Source organism: Prionailurus bengalensis, chromosome B2 (genome assembly GCF_016509475.1).
Source record: "Prionailurus bengalensis isolate Pbe53 chromosome B2, Fcat_Pben_1.1_paternal_pri, whole genome shotgun sequence".
Taxonomy (NCBI): domain Eukaryota; kingdom Metazoa; phylum Chordata; class Mammalia; order Carnivora; family Felidae; genus Prionailurus; species Prionailurus bengalensis.
In genome coordinates, this window is record NC_057349.1 from 62,183,368 (window position 1) to 62,200,832 (window position 17,465).

Sequence of the window (17,465 nt, forward strand, 5' to 3'; positions counted from 1 at the left end):
CAGTCTGACTGAATAACTTTGAAAAGAGTATACCTTCAGCTTCTCTGAGTCTTGGGTGAGTGGTGTAAATGCCTCCTCAAGAAGGGGTCTCACTAAAGATTCCTCTGAAGATAGCAGCAGTGTGGTCCTTATTCCCACAGAGGATTCCTCTGGAGGCATGGCAGTAGTCACTGAGAAGGGAGAGGGCTTATTAGTACTGCACTGAAGTCCAGGTCTGAGATCAGGACTGGCCTCTTTACCTCAAGTCTCTAAAAGCCATCTGCACAATGATTGCAATTAAACTTGTGTGGGGAGGGGGAGGGGGGGAGTTGATTTTTATGAAGCAATAGGCACCACACAGAAAACTGGCAAAACCTGGCCTTGAGCATCTGTTTTTCCTGTCCCTTATTCCTGAGTGTTGCAGTCATAAATTTTCTATAGTTGAGTAACATGGTTGATAAGGAAGGCTGTGTGATACAGCAGGAATGCGGTGTTTTGTTCAAGGTGGCCTGGCTACAGGGGAAAGGAAGCAGTATGTCACCCACTGTCCCATGGGCTATGGCATACCTCAGCTCTGGTCCCACAGGGCCTTCGATTTAGCTGAACGATGCAGCAGGAGATGGATGATTTGATGTTAGCATATTTTCTCCTTTGTGCTGCTAAGATGATTAAAGACCCCTGTTTGGTTCTCTTCACAGCCCCCTTGGCTGCCAAGTGGAAGAGTTCTCTGTCCTTGAGTCCTTCCTGAGGTGTATCTAAGAGTAAGATTTGAATATGCAGAATTAAGAGTAATGTGGCCATAGCCTCCCCCTACCTCTATCCCTCTGAAGCCAGCTAGATATTTAACTAAAAAAAAAAAAAAAAAAAAAAAAAAAAAAAAAAAAAGAAAAGAAAAGAATATGATGTTGGTGATGGGGAATTTGCTTCATAGTATCTGACTCTTACATAGGGACACAAGACCCTCTAATATCCATATTTTTGGGTGTGTTTAACATTAATGTATTTGGGTGGGCACATAAAAACCTCATCTCCAATTGATAAAAAGATCAAGGCCTTTAAGTCTTACATTGTAAAACAAAACAGTCATTGCTCTATTGATATGAAAACTTTGGTCCAAAGTGGCTCATAAGTACTTGTAGTTGAATTTTTGAATGCCTTAATGCCATTACTGAGTCTGGTACCAAAAAAAAGCTATTTATATTTTTAAAACAGCCCAGTCTTAGAATCCATTAGTGATATTTTCCCCATTTCTGTCAGGATTCTATATAAACTGCAGCCCTGGCCAGTCCCAGTGGAGATGTATAAACAGGAATCACTTCAGTCTATACTTTGACTCTCTGGAAAGAAAGTAGAAGAAAAGAGCAACTGAGTAACAGTGAATGATAGTCTTTTCTGTCCTGTCATATAAGATTTGAAAGAAAACATAATAAGAATATGAATAAATGAATTACTGTAAGGATAATCTGTACTCAGAACTTAAACGAAATTGTACACAACTACTGGAATATAGACAGGGGACTCCAAAAGCAAGTTCTTCCTCTTCTTCCTCTCTTTTTGTGCTGGACTTTGCTATAAAGGCAATACATTCTTTACGTAGAATCTATTGCCTTTATAGGAGTCTTTGGCAAGCCTGGTAGTAAAAGGAACCTAAGAAGTGAAGAGAGCTCGGAAGGGGGAAAGAAGTAGCACTCACTAGGAGAAGTTGTAGCCACTGAGAATTTGTGGGGTCACTCACAATGGATTTTCTGAACATCTACTTATTTCTTCAGTATTTTCCCAAAGCAGCACTTAGTTCATGAAATATCCTCACTCTCACTTGGAGGTGCCATGGATTTCTATCAGCATTTGTCTCACCCATTAAAAGGTCCAGAAGCCACGTTGGTAATATAAAACTACTGCCCCAGAATGTAGTTACGATACTTCCCAGGACTGTTGTTGAACCTGTTTGTCCCTGGGAATGGCCACAGTTAAATGCTAGAACACTCAAGATACACTTAATGGCCTGAACCAGAGAGGTATGAACATACCTAACTTGTTTCTTTGTGTTAAAATTGCAAAGTTGGAAATTGTGCAAAATAAGTTTTATGTACCACTCTGAGAATAACCAATCTTCATACCAGTCTTCTCAAATTTATCCTCAATAAGAAAATTTCTTATTTCCCGGGGGTTTTCTATGTATTCTAGATAGTTGGCTACGAAACTGGGTTATTTATACTGTGGAACATTATGTTGATGTCTGCTTCTCTTTAGAGAACTTGGAGTCCTCTTCTCTACATGAAATTTACTTCAGTAGCAGATAACATGTAACAACTATTCATAAAATTTATCTACCAAATATTGCAGACATATCTATGTTTTCACTTTTTTATATATACGCTTGACTATGGTTAAGAGAGAAACACGGTAACTGAAGGATACAGTGAACACAACTACAGTCTGCAATCTTTGCTAAAAGATTATGTAACGCATAGGTAAATGTGCATGATGTCCTTGGTTTTTACGACTGAATCAGTAAGCAAAATTTAAAGTGGTGGTTGAACTACTTCACTATCTATGTGGATTGTTAATGTTCACATCTGTAAAGAGAACTTGAGCTATGCTGTCTTGTCACCAAGAAATAAATGTCAAAATTCCCAGAGATTCTGCAGCCTTTACCTAATAAGAATAATAATATAACATATATTGTGCTATACATATAATGTACATTATAGTAATGGGTCTGAAGCCGTCAGAAATGAGATATGAAGATGGGAGAAGCAGCCAGGGTTTTATGTTAGTGATGCTATATTAATTATGACAGAGAAGGTTTTTCTATTATAAGCTTCATTTTTAAGATGCTTGAAACTTTCCCACAGGAATTTCTCTCATGACAGGTTTTTTTTTTCTTTCTCTCTCTCTCTCTCTTTCTCTCTTTTTGTCCTACTAATGAAAATAAGGAGATTGGTTTTTAATGTTTTTGAAAGATTTTATCTGGGAATAAAAGTTTTTCTATCCATTAGAACAGTTTTAAGGTACTTTACTTTCTGAATCCTCAAAACAAATAGCTTTTTAATGACCTTCAAACTTGTCTCCAATGAAGAAGTTTAGTGCCTTTGGTGTATTAGGCAGTTTGATTTGCAAATAATTAAATTACAAGCATTACCCAATGCTTCCTCTGCAAATTATTATGTCCCCAAATAGCAGTTAGCCCACTGCACCTTACAAATGAGGGGAACTTGCAATTAGTCAGTCAGTTACTGAAAATTAGCCATTCCTAGAATGTAAGTGCTGTGGGTACAGTTTTGTATATGCTGAAAAAGAAACTAGAGCTGAAAATTAGTTGTTGACACAGTCAAATATAAGTGAGCTCTGCTAACAAAGGAGAGAGCAGTATCAAGCTAAAATAGTGGCCTCTATGATCTACTTTTTGTTTAAAATCTCACTAAGACAGAATCACCTCATTCTCTGAGCTCAACAGATTGAGATCCACTCAGGAGACACAAGGTTGAGATCCGAAACTGGAAAGGCCTTGACTGCTCATTAAAATGTTAATTATGCCGTGGAGGGTTCAATGCTGTCCTTCAACCATGAATTTTCACTGCTTGCCTTATTAATGTAGAAAGTAACCATAGTTCCAGAGGAGCAGCGGCATGATAGGAAGATAGAATGCACATTTATTTAAATGTACAGCAACACGTTATTTCTTTACATGCCAGACTTTTGAGAAATGGGCTCATGTACTTCTTCCCCTTTGTCACCACAGCACTAGCCACACCCCTACAGTTTGTAATTGTGTTCAACGTTTCTGGAATTTTCTTAATTGGGATGGAAATGGACAAGCTTATATTTGTCTCCACTATCTGAGGGCAGAGACTATAAATTCATAGAATATATTCTTCCCTTTCAAATTTTTTCATGAGAATTTAAAAATCAACTTAAGCATTAAGCATCATTAAGCATTGCACTTTAAAAAGTCATGTTACATAATTCACTTATAGACATTCCTGCTTCTTTATTATCCTTTTTGCATGTGCTACCGTTGAGGATTTAAGCACAGGCTATCCTTGCTTTTCCATTGCTACTCTGAGACCAAATCGCCATGTAGTCAAGAGTGTACAGCTTGGCAAATCAGTGGTATGAGATGTTCAGGAGTCTTAGAACGATGCTTTCTCTGTGAACCTGTGTCAGCTTTAGCACCCACTCTACCCTCACTTACCTAACATCTTTTTGCTGTGTGGGGAGTGGGTAACTTATGCCATCCGACAAAAGAGATCTGTCTTCAAGATCCCTAAAAGCCAGAAGTTTGTAGAAATCACTACATTTTTCTAATTTCGTATATTATTACTCTTGACCTATACTTATCAGAGCATTTATTATAAATAGTCCTAATATCCAAAGAAAGTACTTTGAATGGAAGGTTTTCACTGATAATTTCATGGTAATGGTAGTGTTTGGGAGATAGAAAGATTACATCCTTTGCATTTCATGTCAGAATATGACATGGATTCCTTCCCTGGTAATAGATACTTTTCTTCTTCATATTTCACTAGCCTACCAGTGATGTAAAATTTGATTTAGCTGTTGGCCATGTGGTTTTATGATCCCAAAGGTTTAGTAATCTGGGGTTCTGTTTCTAGTTCTTAAAATCCTTATAGTAACAACAAAAAAAGTTCATGGTGAAAATCAATTCATACTATCTCTTTCTTCTTCATAGAGGACGTTAGTTACTTTGTTAGTTTTAACTTTGGTTCTTCTGAACATGGACTTTGACATTCCCCTCTTAAACCTGGAAATGTTATGATGCCACCATAAGAGATAATGTTTCGTGGATAATCTTGTTCATGTTACTTGACTCTTCTGACATGGTGTCTTGTTAATAAAATGGTATATGTGATCGTCACAATATATTGCATTTATTTAGGAATGTTAACTTTAGATATACAATTTTCATTCCCATTAACAATGTCTAGTCCATATAACCACTAAATAAATAGTTGTATAAGATATCCATTATCTTCAGTTTCATCAACACAGTATCTCTATAAGATAGAACATGCACCTGTCAAATTTTATAAATGAGGACACTGAGTGCCAGAGTAGGTTAGGATTTCTCCCAGATAATAGTACTCTGCTGTGGTGCAGCTGAAACCAGAAGCCAAGTTTCCCAGTGCCATATCTGTGACTTAAAAAAACAACAACAAAAACAGAAACTATCTGTAGGATAAAGATACTTGTTTTCCCATAGATTCTATAGATAATGTTTAAAGGGGAGCAAAATTGGCAAGCTCTTTTGAAACTAGTCACAAGAAAATTCAAGGTATAATTTTAATTAGAAGGGGAAAAAAACCTGATGGAAAGTTATTCTAATATTTACTGAAGCCATTACTATGAATTTGATTTGGTGCGTATACTTATCTGTGTCATCACATAGGTACAAAATATTTGCAGCATGGCTTTTATTGAATGAGCTTTTTCACTTTAAACACTGTAATGCTGGGATATTGATTAGTTTTTAAAGAATTCAATAGTTGCAAATGAATGATATTGTAACAGTGCAAAGTTACTTGAATAAATATAAGACTATGAACCACCTGGTTTTGAACAGATTATTTTCTTAGTTTATATTTTAATTGAATCCAGCTTTTCACATACAGGCCACTTTATTTCATTTCTGTTTGTATATGGTAATACTTTGTTCTACCACTCCAATCATTTCCATATCCTTTCTACTTATAACCATGTTCCCAAATTGCACATAATATACTGAGGGAGCGAGCAGAGAAACATTGCCCTAATACTCCAGATTCCCTTTGTCAGAGTTCTAAGAATAGTATGTCATCCAAATAGTCATTTAAACCATATAAATCTCAAACGATCCCTGATTTTTGCATTTTCTATGTAAGCAATGATGAATCATATTTTTGGTAGTATGATTAACTCAAGATTTAAAATTTCTATTTTTTGAAACTAATAACTCTGACATCAAAATCGCATATTCCCAGCTTTATCCCCGAAATAAAGCATCAGGATTTTGAGTGAATTAAACTTCACCTTCTAATTGATGTCTTAGTTTCACATCTCAGTAGTAGTAAGTTGTTGAGATCTATCCTTCTTTTGGGTTAACATTACAGACATATGCTCAAATTTTTAACTTAGAAAACACCTAACCTGTGACCCAGTGCCAGAAGTATGACTAGATCACTTTACAGCCAAGCCACATCATAATTATAATTTCAAATGGAATGGGGGAAAAAAGTTGTATAATACAAATAGCTGCCTAAGACGCTTACTCAGTAATTCTGCTGTTGAATGTTTTTGTGCCAGAGTTTTAGCCGACAGAAAATTTTTGTGAATCATTGGTGTACCTTTTAGAGTGTTTTAGGAAATGCTTTTGACAAATAATGTTTTAAACAGTCTAGTGATTTCATTTAGAGGTATTAAGAACTATGGAAGAATTCACAACTCTAATAATTTCTTCCCAAGGTATTGTCAGGGAGGAAAACTTTCCTCTGCCCTTCAGAGTCTTTTAGTTGGACTAAGAATCAAATTGACATGAGACAGATTAGCAGGAGAAAATCAAATGTAATTTCTTCTGTACGGGAAATCCACACAGAATTCCACAGGCAGTCAGGCAAAATGAGGTATATGTGTAATCCTGAACCTAGGAGAAAGGGGGTAGGAGTCTGTGTTCTTCAAAGGGAAAGAACACACTTCACAGGAAGATGTAAAAGAGTAAATGCAAACAAATGTTTGCTGGGCTAGGCAGAAACAATGGGACATAGACAACTGCGAGATTTTAATTCTCAGAATACTGTCACCTTTTCTGAGCACTGTCCCTGAATGTTCTTAACTCTGGTTGTGTACTCTCTTTGTATCTACCCCTCACTGAGAAAACAGAGGAAGGGGAATCTGCTTTTAAGTCTTGCAGACTTGGGTTCAATTCCTGGTACAGCCCTTTACCAGCTGGGCAGCCTTACTATAGCCATAATTTCTTGGCTTCATTTATTTCTTTTAAACATATAACAATAAAGCCAAAGACAGGCAGTCCAGGGCTTGCATGGTTATTATACAGATTGAGGTATCTAGGCAACTTCCAACTCTAGGCTCTTACATCTCTAGAATCTTCATGATTCTAGATGGATGCATTGGGTTCATTTGTCTCAATATTGGGTTCATTTCCCAATATCTGGGAAAATAACAACAATAACTACCTTGACATTTAGATTTAGGATTAAAAAATATATAAAGTATCTACCATAGGACCTATCAATGAGTTATACACTCTATAAGTGTTAGCTGTTATTTTCATTACCATGATTATTATATTTGCCTATCGACTAATTAATGATGGCAGCTAGCATATTTTAACCTTTAATTATTAATAAATCATGGTGAGAATATTTATACATATTTATAACCCAGTAGATTGGCCTTCTTAGTGTTATTTCTTCCCATACTTTTTTCTACTCTTACTATTTCCAATTTTAAAAACAACAACAGGGACACCTTGGTGGTTCAGTCAAACATCTGACTTTAGCTCAGGTCATGATCTTGTGGTTCCTGAGATCAAGCCCCATGTCGGGCTCTGTGCTGACAGCTCAGAGCCTGGAGCCTGCTTCAGATTCTGTCTCCCTCTCTCTGCCCCTCCCCCACTCACACTCTGTTTCTCTCTCTCTCTCTCTCAAAAATAAACATTGAAAAAATTAAATACAACAACAAAAAATATAATAGTTTTCCCATTTTATCAGTTTTGTTTTTGTTTTTGTTTTGCTATTGAGTTATAAGAGCTCCTTATGTATTTTGGATTTTAACCTCTTATCAGATCAATGGTTAGCAAATATTTTCTCCCATTCCATAGGTTGCCTTTTCACTCTGATATTTGTTTCCTTTATTGTGCAGAAGGCTTTTAGTTTGATATAATCCACTTGTCTACTTTTGCTTTTGTTGCTTTTGGGAATGTACTTTGGGAATGATCATTGCCAGTGGCAAGGGGGTGGGGTGGGGAGGAAATGGAGAGTTTCTATTTAACAGGTGTTAAATTTCAGTTATGCAAGGTGAATAAGTTCTAGAAATCTGATGTACAACATTGGTTGTATGGTGCATTTAAAAAATTAAGAAGATAAGGCACCTGTGTGGCTCAGTCAGTTAAGCATCCACCTCTTGGTTTCAGCTCAGGTCATGATCTCTGGGTTCATGAGTTCGAGCCCCACATCAGGTTCTGTGCTGAAAGTGTAGACCCTGCTTGGGATTCTCTCTCTTCCTCTCCCTGCCCCTCCCCTGCTTGTGTTGCCTCTATCTCTCTCAAAATAAATACAATTTTTAAAAAACTTTAAAAAATTAAGTAGATCTCATTTTAAGTATTCTTACTACAATTTGAAAAGTAAGTAAGTAAGTAAGTAAGTAAGTAAGTAAGTAAAATAAAAACTAATACTGGCAATAAAGCTGGTGCTACCATTCTTGTAAATGATGTTCAGTGACCCCTAAAGGGCAACATGTTCATGGTTTTAATGTGTATTTTATGACAAAGAGGCACTACACCTGCAAGATAATTTCCATTGAAGCCCTCAAGCTCCAAAAGACAAAGTGCAAATCTAATATAGCCACAAAATAACCTAGCTTAGCATCTGCATCATATTAGATACTGAATAAATACTTGTTGAATAAACAAATGAATTAATGATGTAGGAAAGTCCAGCTTTCTATATCAGGTCAAAATCAATACCAGGTATTTACTCAACAAATATTTATTGAGCATCTATTATGTGTCAGCCACTCTTTTAAGATCTGGGAATACTGAAATTAATATAACAATATCCCTGTTCTCAAGAAGCTTACATTCCAGTAAGAAAAGACAGGTCAAAAACAAATGAGTCAAAAAATACATACATAATACATTAGATGTGATAAGTGCTGTGGGCACCAACAGATCAGGGTAAAGACAAAGGGCATATGGAAAAATATTGAGTAATGTATCAATTATTATATAGCAAACCTCCTCAAATCTCAGTGGCTTAAAACAGCAACCTTTTAGTTGCTCATAATTATATGACTCAGCTTGTTAGGTTGAGTTCAACTGGTTGGTTCTTCTGCTATCATGGGGGGTGGCCCAGGTGAGCTTCGCTGAGTGTGAGAGACAGCACCAAGTACCAGACATGTGAGTGAGACTATATTAGATCAGCCAACCACAGGCTGAACCGACAAAACTGCAGTGTCATGAATGACACCAGATAAAACCATCAGAAGGATTGTCTCATCATGAGACTGCAGTTCTCTCTGAGAGTTCAGCCTGTGGTTGACTGGTCCAATATAGTCTCACTCACATGTCTGGTAGTTGGTGCTGTCTCTCATACTCAGCGAAGCTCACCTGGGCTATCCCTCATGATAGCAGAATTTCAAAATGCTGAGAGTAGAAACTATGAGATCTCTTGAGTCCTAAGCTCAGAAGTCACAAATCATTTCCAGTGCATTCTTCTGGTTAAATCAAGTCACAGGGCTTACCAAGATTAAAGGAAGAGGAAATAGACTGTACCTTTTGATGGAAAGAGTTATATAGAACTCATGGCCATTTTTAACCTACTATAGATAGGTAGTTACTATCTTATAGTGGAAAGTCAGTAATGACGTCTCTGGTGGGATGACATAGTGCAGAGACCTACATGATATGAGGGAGTAAGCAATGTAACATCCTTGAGGAGTGCATTCTGGGCCAAGGGAATTCCCATCAAAAAATGCCAAGGTGGGACAACTAAAAGCTCAGTGTGCTTGGAAGTGATGGGCAGAGGCAAGTGTGTTATGAGATGAAGGTAGAGAAGCAATGACAGACCATATAGTATAGGTCTTTATAAGCCATTGTAAGGTGTTTGTCTTTTAGTCCAATTGAGATCAGAAGAACCACTGACAGAGTTTTGAACAGAGTGACATGAGTTGACAAATGTTTCAAAAGGATCTCTCCAGCTGCCATGTTGAAATTGAACTTCAGGTTATGTGGCAAAAATGGGAACAAGGAACCCAGTGATGGGATTTACCCAGGCAAGAGACAATGGTAGCTTAGAATAAAAGGGTAGAACTGATAGCATTTTCTAGAATAAGTTGTAATAAGGCAGAAAACATATACTGGATTGTGTACAGTCTTCCCATCCAGATTGTCAGCTTCTCTAAGAAAGAAATTATATTAATTTTTTAATGTGTCTTTAGCATTTCAAAAGCACATTAAATACTTATTGACTGATTAGTGAAGACTCCAGTCTTGCTGCTGGATTGAAAATAATCACTACATCATGCTGAATCTTTCAGAGTTCATCATCAAATGATGTTTGAAGACCAAAAACAAATAGATGGGCCTGTTAAGATCCATTGATACTCTTCAGATTACATTTCTACTATATGCTGAAGAACAGCAAATGAATTAGAACTGAAACGATTTGTCTGGATCCAGCAGTATTAGTCATTTCTTGAATGCAAATAATCATTAAATTAACTAAACAAACATCATTTAGTCCCTACTAAGTGAAAAGCAGTATAGCAGAGATTCAAAGGCAAACAAGATACAATTCTCAAAAACACTAATATTCTAGTATGGCATAAAGAGTATTAATTTTATAATTAAAGAAAGTGAGGTAAATTTATCACCTAATATTCTGGTGTTGGATAGAAAGCATTAGTAGACACACAGGATTGTGGGGAGGATCTAAATACAGAGTATTCCTGGAACTACTTCATTTCTCTATAACAAATTAGAAATCTAGTATTTTGGTAGAGGCATTACTATTGATTCCAGGCCCAGTATGATGGATGATAAGTGCTCTTTCTGGTGGTAGCAAAGTACCTGCTTCTAAATTTCATCCTAGTGATGAAATTTAGTATATATGCTTTATGTGGGTGTTAATCTTTATTTATTGTGATACACACACACAAACACACACACACTAGTATATAATATTATATACAGACACCATTATGATTGACATAAAATAATTTTGAATAACAATTGAATCATAATACAGAGAATATTTTTAGAAGGAAAAAGAACTTACAACTGTTACCCATTATTGTGTTCTCAGAATTTGCAATTTAATTTTTTTTTTTTATTTTTTTTTTCAACGTTTATTTATTTTTGGGACAGAGAGAGACAGAGTATGAACGGGGGAGGAGCAGAGAGAGAGGGAGACACAGAATCGGAAACAGGCTCCAGGCTCTGAGCCATCAGCCCAGAGCCTGACGTGGGGCTCGAACTCCCGGACCGCGAGATCGTGACCTGGCTGAAGTCGGACGCTTAACCGACTGCGCCACCCAGGCGCCCCTGCAATTTAATTTTTAATGTTTATTTTAGAGAGAGAGAGAGAGACAGAGAGAGAGAGCAACCAAGGGAGGGGCAGAGAAAGAGAGGGAGATACAGAATCCGAAACAGGGTCCAGGCTCTGGGATGTCAGCGCAGAGCTGGACGTGGGGCTTGAACCCACGAACTGTGAGATCATGACCTGAGCTGAAGTCGGATGCTTAACCAACTGAGCCACCCAGGCGCCCCTCAGAATTTGCAATTTAACTTTTACTGTATCACCCAAACAGTAAATGATCTCACTAAAGAGATATTAGAAGTTTCACATAATGAAAAATTGGTATAAAATCAATGTTTTTCTTTAATGTATCATAGGATATATTACTTAAATATAGGTTATAAACCATAGAGTATGACAATCTATCTACCTTTTGCTAACTTTCTCCATTGATAACTCAGTTTGTTAAAACTGTGACAGTAGTGCAACAATGCTTGCAAGTGTAAATATGCATGACATTCTTATAACTTCATAGGACATGTTACATTCTGTTCTAAAACAGATTGCAATTAAAATTTAGCATTGAAAACCTCTAGTATGGAAGTTAGAAACCCAACTTTGCCTCTCAGTCTGACTTAAAACAAGTTTCCTAAATTCACTGTACTTTACTTGTCTTATAAAACTAAGTGGTTGGGATAGATCAGTGATTCTCAACCCTGGATGCACACTTGAATCATCTGGGGAGCATTAGAAAAGTAATAATGCCCAGGGCCCACCCTAGAGCTTAATTTTTAAAGGACTCCAGATTAATGGAATCAAGTGTAGAAAACCAATGGGCTAGATGATCATTAAGGTTACTTTTGCCAAAACTTTCTAATTTTATATTCATTGTGTTTTGACATAGTAACAATTGCTAGAGATAACAATATTTTCAGTTTTTGTATGGCCTAAAAAGTAGAAATTACCCTCAAATACTGTTTCAACACAAAATTGAGAATATTTTCTCATTTGTACTTCAAAATTTTCTGTTCTATGGGAGTAATTTACACCAAGAGCCATATATACATCATTTCTTTGGGTGAACATACACATTAAAATAGTACAGGGGCACCTGGGTGGCTCAGTCAGTTAAGCATCCCACTCTTGATATCAGCTCAGGTCATGATCTCACAGTTCATGAGAATGAGCCCCGTGTCAGGGCACTTTCAGTGTAGAGCCTGCTTGGATTCTCTCTCTCTCTCTCTCTCTCTCTCTCTCTCTCTCTCCCTCACTCTCTCTCTTTCCTCCCCCTCTTCTCTCTCTCTCTCTCTCTCTCTCTCTCTCTCTCTCCCTCACTCTCTCTCTTTCCTCCCCCTCTTCTCTCTCTCTCTCTCTCTCTCTCTCTCTCTCTCTCTCTCCTCTCTTTCTCTCCAAATAATTTTTAAAAATAAATAAAAAATTAAAAAATACAGATTCAACTAATTTTTAGATATTAATGACCATTATGATGGGAAACAATTGCTTTCTTTCAGTACACATTCATTGTAAAAGTAGTATACTCAGAGGTTGTGTGTAGATTTTTTTGAATTGTCGTTGTATCTATGTTGATTTTGGAGAAATGGAGTATTAATATCCTAAAAGATAATAAATCTCCTAAAGTGTATAACTTATTCATAATAAATACTTTATGCATTGATTTATTATGAAACAGAATAGACAGTTTTATAAAAGAATGATTCAAGTGAAATGCCTGGTTGTATTGATACGTTAAAAGGTAAAAGTTTCATTTCGTGCAATGTGTCACTAAGTTTTTTCTATCAGGTTTTACTAAGCAACTTTGTCACAGGGAACAGATAATTTTTTCTGTAATCTTAAGTACTAATGAATAGTCACATGTTATATTGTTTAAAACTCCCATGAAATCAAGAACCCAATGATATACTCAGATCCAAAAAGAAACCAGATAGATTATTAGGAAATTTGGGAAAGGTCTCAAATAAATATTAAGCTAGAAAGTAATGTATTTTGTGTCTCATATTTTCACAGAATTCTGTGCTTGTGGGTATGTACGTTTGAATACTTTGTCCAGGCAGACTCTTCTTTTAGCCAGCCTAATAATAGGAAGAAGGAGAAGAGGTACAGATGACAGCTAACAGCTAACATGGGTGAATGTAGGTGTAACCAACAAAGAATGTGCTGGCTGTATGGAATTTCTGCAGGCCTAGTTATTTTTGAAAGCTATTTGAAATAAATTTTAATGCCTAGAAAAGACATTGTTAAAAGGAAATATTTGATTTTCAGTATAATAAGTATATCTGTATCATCATTCTATGTTCACTTCTGACATCAGTCTGTTTTCCTTATTATATCTTTACTGTTCATACATATTTTGTTGTATTTGTTTGCCTTATTGATGGAAACCTGGAGTTAGTAACTAAAGACAATTCACAGATAAACCATTAATCATAACATGCAAAACTATGACATTGGAAGGATAATATGACTGCTGGAATAGTCCACATGTCTGAAAATCTTGTTCTTTGCAGACTGGGGAATTATTTTGCTTCACATTAGCTCTACCAAATATCAGTTTGCTTTACAAGGTCTCCCTGAAATCAATCAGACACATGTACCATGCTTTCAAAGAATTTTGTATAGTAAGAATAAGCTATAAAATGTTTGAAAATACAAATGACACATACTATAGGTTTTGTAATAATAATGACATGTATGCTTGTATTTAAAAACTAATTTATAAGAGTTTATATGGTTTTAAAATATCAAGAGGTTTTATGAAATAATATAAAGTATAGTATGAGAATGGCATCATGTTTTTTTGCTCAGCTTCTACCAAATGTAGAAGTTGTGTAATTGCCTCTGACCTTTCAATATCCTCTCCACTACTCATCTCCAAATCCTGATGTTCTCCTATCAGATGCATTATTTTGTATTTTATACCTTGTTTTAAACCAGGAAGTGCACATTATACTATACTCAGTCACTCATATTATTATTAGTTTAATCACATAAAGTCAACAAAGGGAAAATAATTACAAAGGAATGTAGGGACATAGGCTAGCTAATAGCCTTAGGAAGGTGCACATGAAGAGGGGATCCATGAGATTTGAAGCATTTCATGCTTGGGGTGGAGTGAGACTGGTGTCACTTACTTTCCAGTTTTGCCTGAGGCTGGTCTAGGTCAGCAATGCAATCATTGTACAAACAAAACAGACTAAATTGACCTACTTTTCTTAAGATGTCATATAAAATTTACATGATCTTCGGAGTCTAGAAGCGTTGTATTGAACATAGACTTTATATCTGACAGCCAAAGTTTAGTGATGCTAATATTTTCTTGAGTAAACAAACTTTCATTACCTGGATATAAATATATAACTGTCTCATATGAGGTCTTATTTACAGTAAAGTTTTTCCTTATTAAGACTTTGTTTTATTTGTCATAGCTACATAATGTGAAAAGTTTAAGTACTAGACTCCATCTTGAAAACACAGATATAGCATTAAAGTAGAGCTGCCATCCAGGCTGAATAATGCAGAGGTTATGTTTTAAAACACGTCAGATTCCCTTAACTATATCTTTCTTCTTTAAACCTTAATCAACTAAGATAAATGTTTTTCATTTGGCCTTAACTGTTTGTCTCAAGAAGATAGAAGACAGATAGTTAATGAAATAAATTGAAGTGCTGCTATGGTTAGGAAGAACTGAAATTTAATACTGTTGCAGTTGGTTGAAGGTATAACTGATATATATTTTTAAATTTGTCATGGCTGCATGACATCATGAGAAAGAAAAGAGACCTCCTAATTTTGAATTGGTAATACTTAAAATTCTTTGGCTGAACTTAGGTAAATATTTTATGTAGTCCTCCTCAAATGCAGTGTATTCCTTCTTAAAAGATTTTGTAATTAAGAGTATTTTGAGTCATGAATATTAATGATACAAAAATCACAAATACTAGAAACATTGCTTCTAGATACCAAAAAGCATAGTGTGAATTATATTCTGTAGCTCATCTTGGAGGTTCAACTGTCACAGAAAAGCCTCTCTCATTGAAATCTCTCAGAAATATACTGCATACATATTTAACCCAATAGCTTTAGGCATTCAAGGATAGAGTAGGTGAAATCAAAAGTATCCTATCAAAATTATGTGTTATTTCTTCAAATTTTAGAGTAGTTTTTAACACAGATAATAACGTGGTTTGAAATTAAAACACACACATACACAGGTTTGCTAGTTAGAGAGTTTCCATACCTGGGGGAGGGGAGGTGAAAATTGGTGCATTCAGTATATAACACGTGTAATGGTAATAAAGTTGATTGGTCGAACTCTGTAGCTTTTTTTTTTTTTTTTCGTTTTCTTTTCTTCCTCTTCCTGTGGAGTAGCTCAGTTGGGGGTGGAAGGGTTCTCCCCCCATCTTATCCCCCTACTAAGAAAGCGTAGGTTGATACCATTTTTATTGTTCTGCTGGGGTGGGAAATAAACCATATGCTTTAGAATTTTGAATGACTAGACCAAAGGCAAAATTGAAGCAGGCCCTCTTTCCCCCTTCCTACCGGACTTTGGGGTATGGTTATTCTTCCAAATGTTTTAGCAGACTTGGTGTTAGCTTAGTGTTTCTACTCCAGGGCAGAGAGGCAGGTCAGGGGAAGAAATGTCAAGGGTTTCAGAGGCGTGTTGGGCTGAATGAAGTGTGGAGTGGGAAGCTTATGTCTGAAACCTACCCCTCCCCTGGATACCAGGCAAAGGCAATGAGAGTCGTAACCAGCTGATGCCGCTGCTGCTGCTTCCCGTTTCCAGGGTGAAATTTTCACAGCAGCTAATTCTAAAGGGAGGAAAAATCCCTAACCAGCAAAGGAAAAGATCCTATCACCCAACCCAAGCTATATAACCTTTTAGGCAGGCTTTTCAGAGAAATCCGCATTTTAAAATCCAGCGTTCACGATCCAAAAATACGGACGAGAATCAGAGCTGGTATGAAAATCTGAAAAGCCTCTTTACACTCTGAGTGTTTGAAACGATCCGATGAGCATAGGAAGTGGCTGCCAACGCTCTGGCGGCTGCTCGTGCTGCCACCGCCGCTGCTGTTCCTCGCAGAGGGCTGGACAGAGCTAGTCCCGGTTTCAGCACCTCCGGCGCTGGACAGCTCTTCTGCACGCTCCTGCTTGCTTTTTCCAAACACTCTCGCTTTGCATTGCTGGAGATGCATCTAAATTACGTTCTGTTCAACAACAAGTAGATTTTTTTTTTTCCTGACGGGAATTACAGTAGACGATTCTCTCAATTAAACTGCATTTTCTTCTTTACGGATTTGGCCGTCAGGCGTATTTATCCCGATCTCCCCCCCACCCCCCCTTTGCAGGAACGAGTCTTTGGGAACGTGGTCCACCCAGGGATGTAAAACTGTGCTTACCGATGCATCCCATACGAAATGCTTATGTGATCGTCTCTCTACCTTCGCCATTTTGGCTCAGCAACCTAGAGAAATAGTAAGTAACAAAGGGAAAACAAGGCTTTAATGCAAAGGCAGGGACATTGTGGCGAGGGTTTCTCCAGGGAACTGCATTTTAAAAGGGGAAATGGAAAATGTTGCAGGGTGGCAAAATTGGGTTCGTCTCCTCCTTAGCTTCAGTAGCTTGGTAAAATGAATTCTAGTTGGTGTGTTATAACTAAATACTACTCAATTTTATGTCTTCTAACTTGAAATTTCTGCAGTATAGTTTTGAGGATGTACTCCATCATATTACTAATATGCTGCAAACTTTCAAATAAAAATAATTGCCAACTTAACCTTTATTTTGGAACTGAAAAGCTGGTCTGGGGAATTTGTGAGAATACTGTTGGTAATAGAATGAAGACCCCAGACACTATAAGCCAAACATATTGCATATCTGCATTGGGTATTTTCAGTACAGGTTTTCTGGGGGTGTCCTTGGATATTTATTTTTAAAAAAAACAAATGAAGTTTTCATGAAAGCACAGACTGCCTGAAACTGTAAAATCATTCCTTAAAAGTGTATAGGCTTGTAAAAAAACTAGTTTCTGAAATAGACAGCTGCATAAACTATCTAAAAGAAAATAATATCCTCATAAAACACAGTTTGAAGATTATTTCAAAAATTGAAATATTGAAAATAATTATTTAGATGAATGTGACTTTCTGTCTAAATTTGGCCTAAATATGCCTCACTCTTCTTACTTATTTTGATGACAGAAATACATAATATAATTTA

The 17,465-nt window shown here is 36.5% G+C and overlaps 1 protein-coding gene across 3 annotated transcripts in view; it reads left to right on the plus strand.

Moving 5' to 3' along the window:
* Positions 1-17,465, plus strand: part of ADGRB3 (adhesion G protein-coupled receptor B3) — a 732,453-nt gene that overhangs the window by 552,236 nt on the left and 162,752 nt on the right. For all 3 annotated transcript variants that reach the window (XM_043591727.1, XM_043591726.1, XM_043591728.1), the window contains one exon: positions 16,595-16,721. In XM_043591727.1, the coding sequence (XP_043447662.1) occupies positions 16,595-16,721 (127 nt within the window). The remainder of the gene's footprint in view (positions 1-16,594; positions 16,722-17,465) is intronic.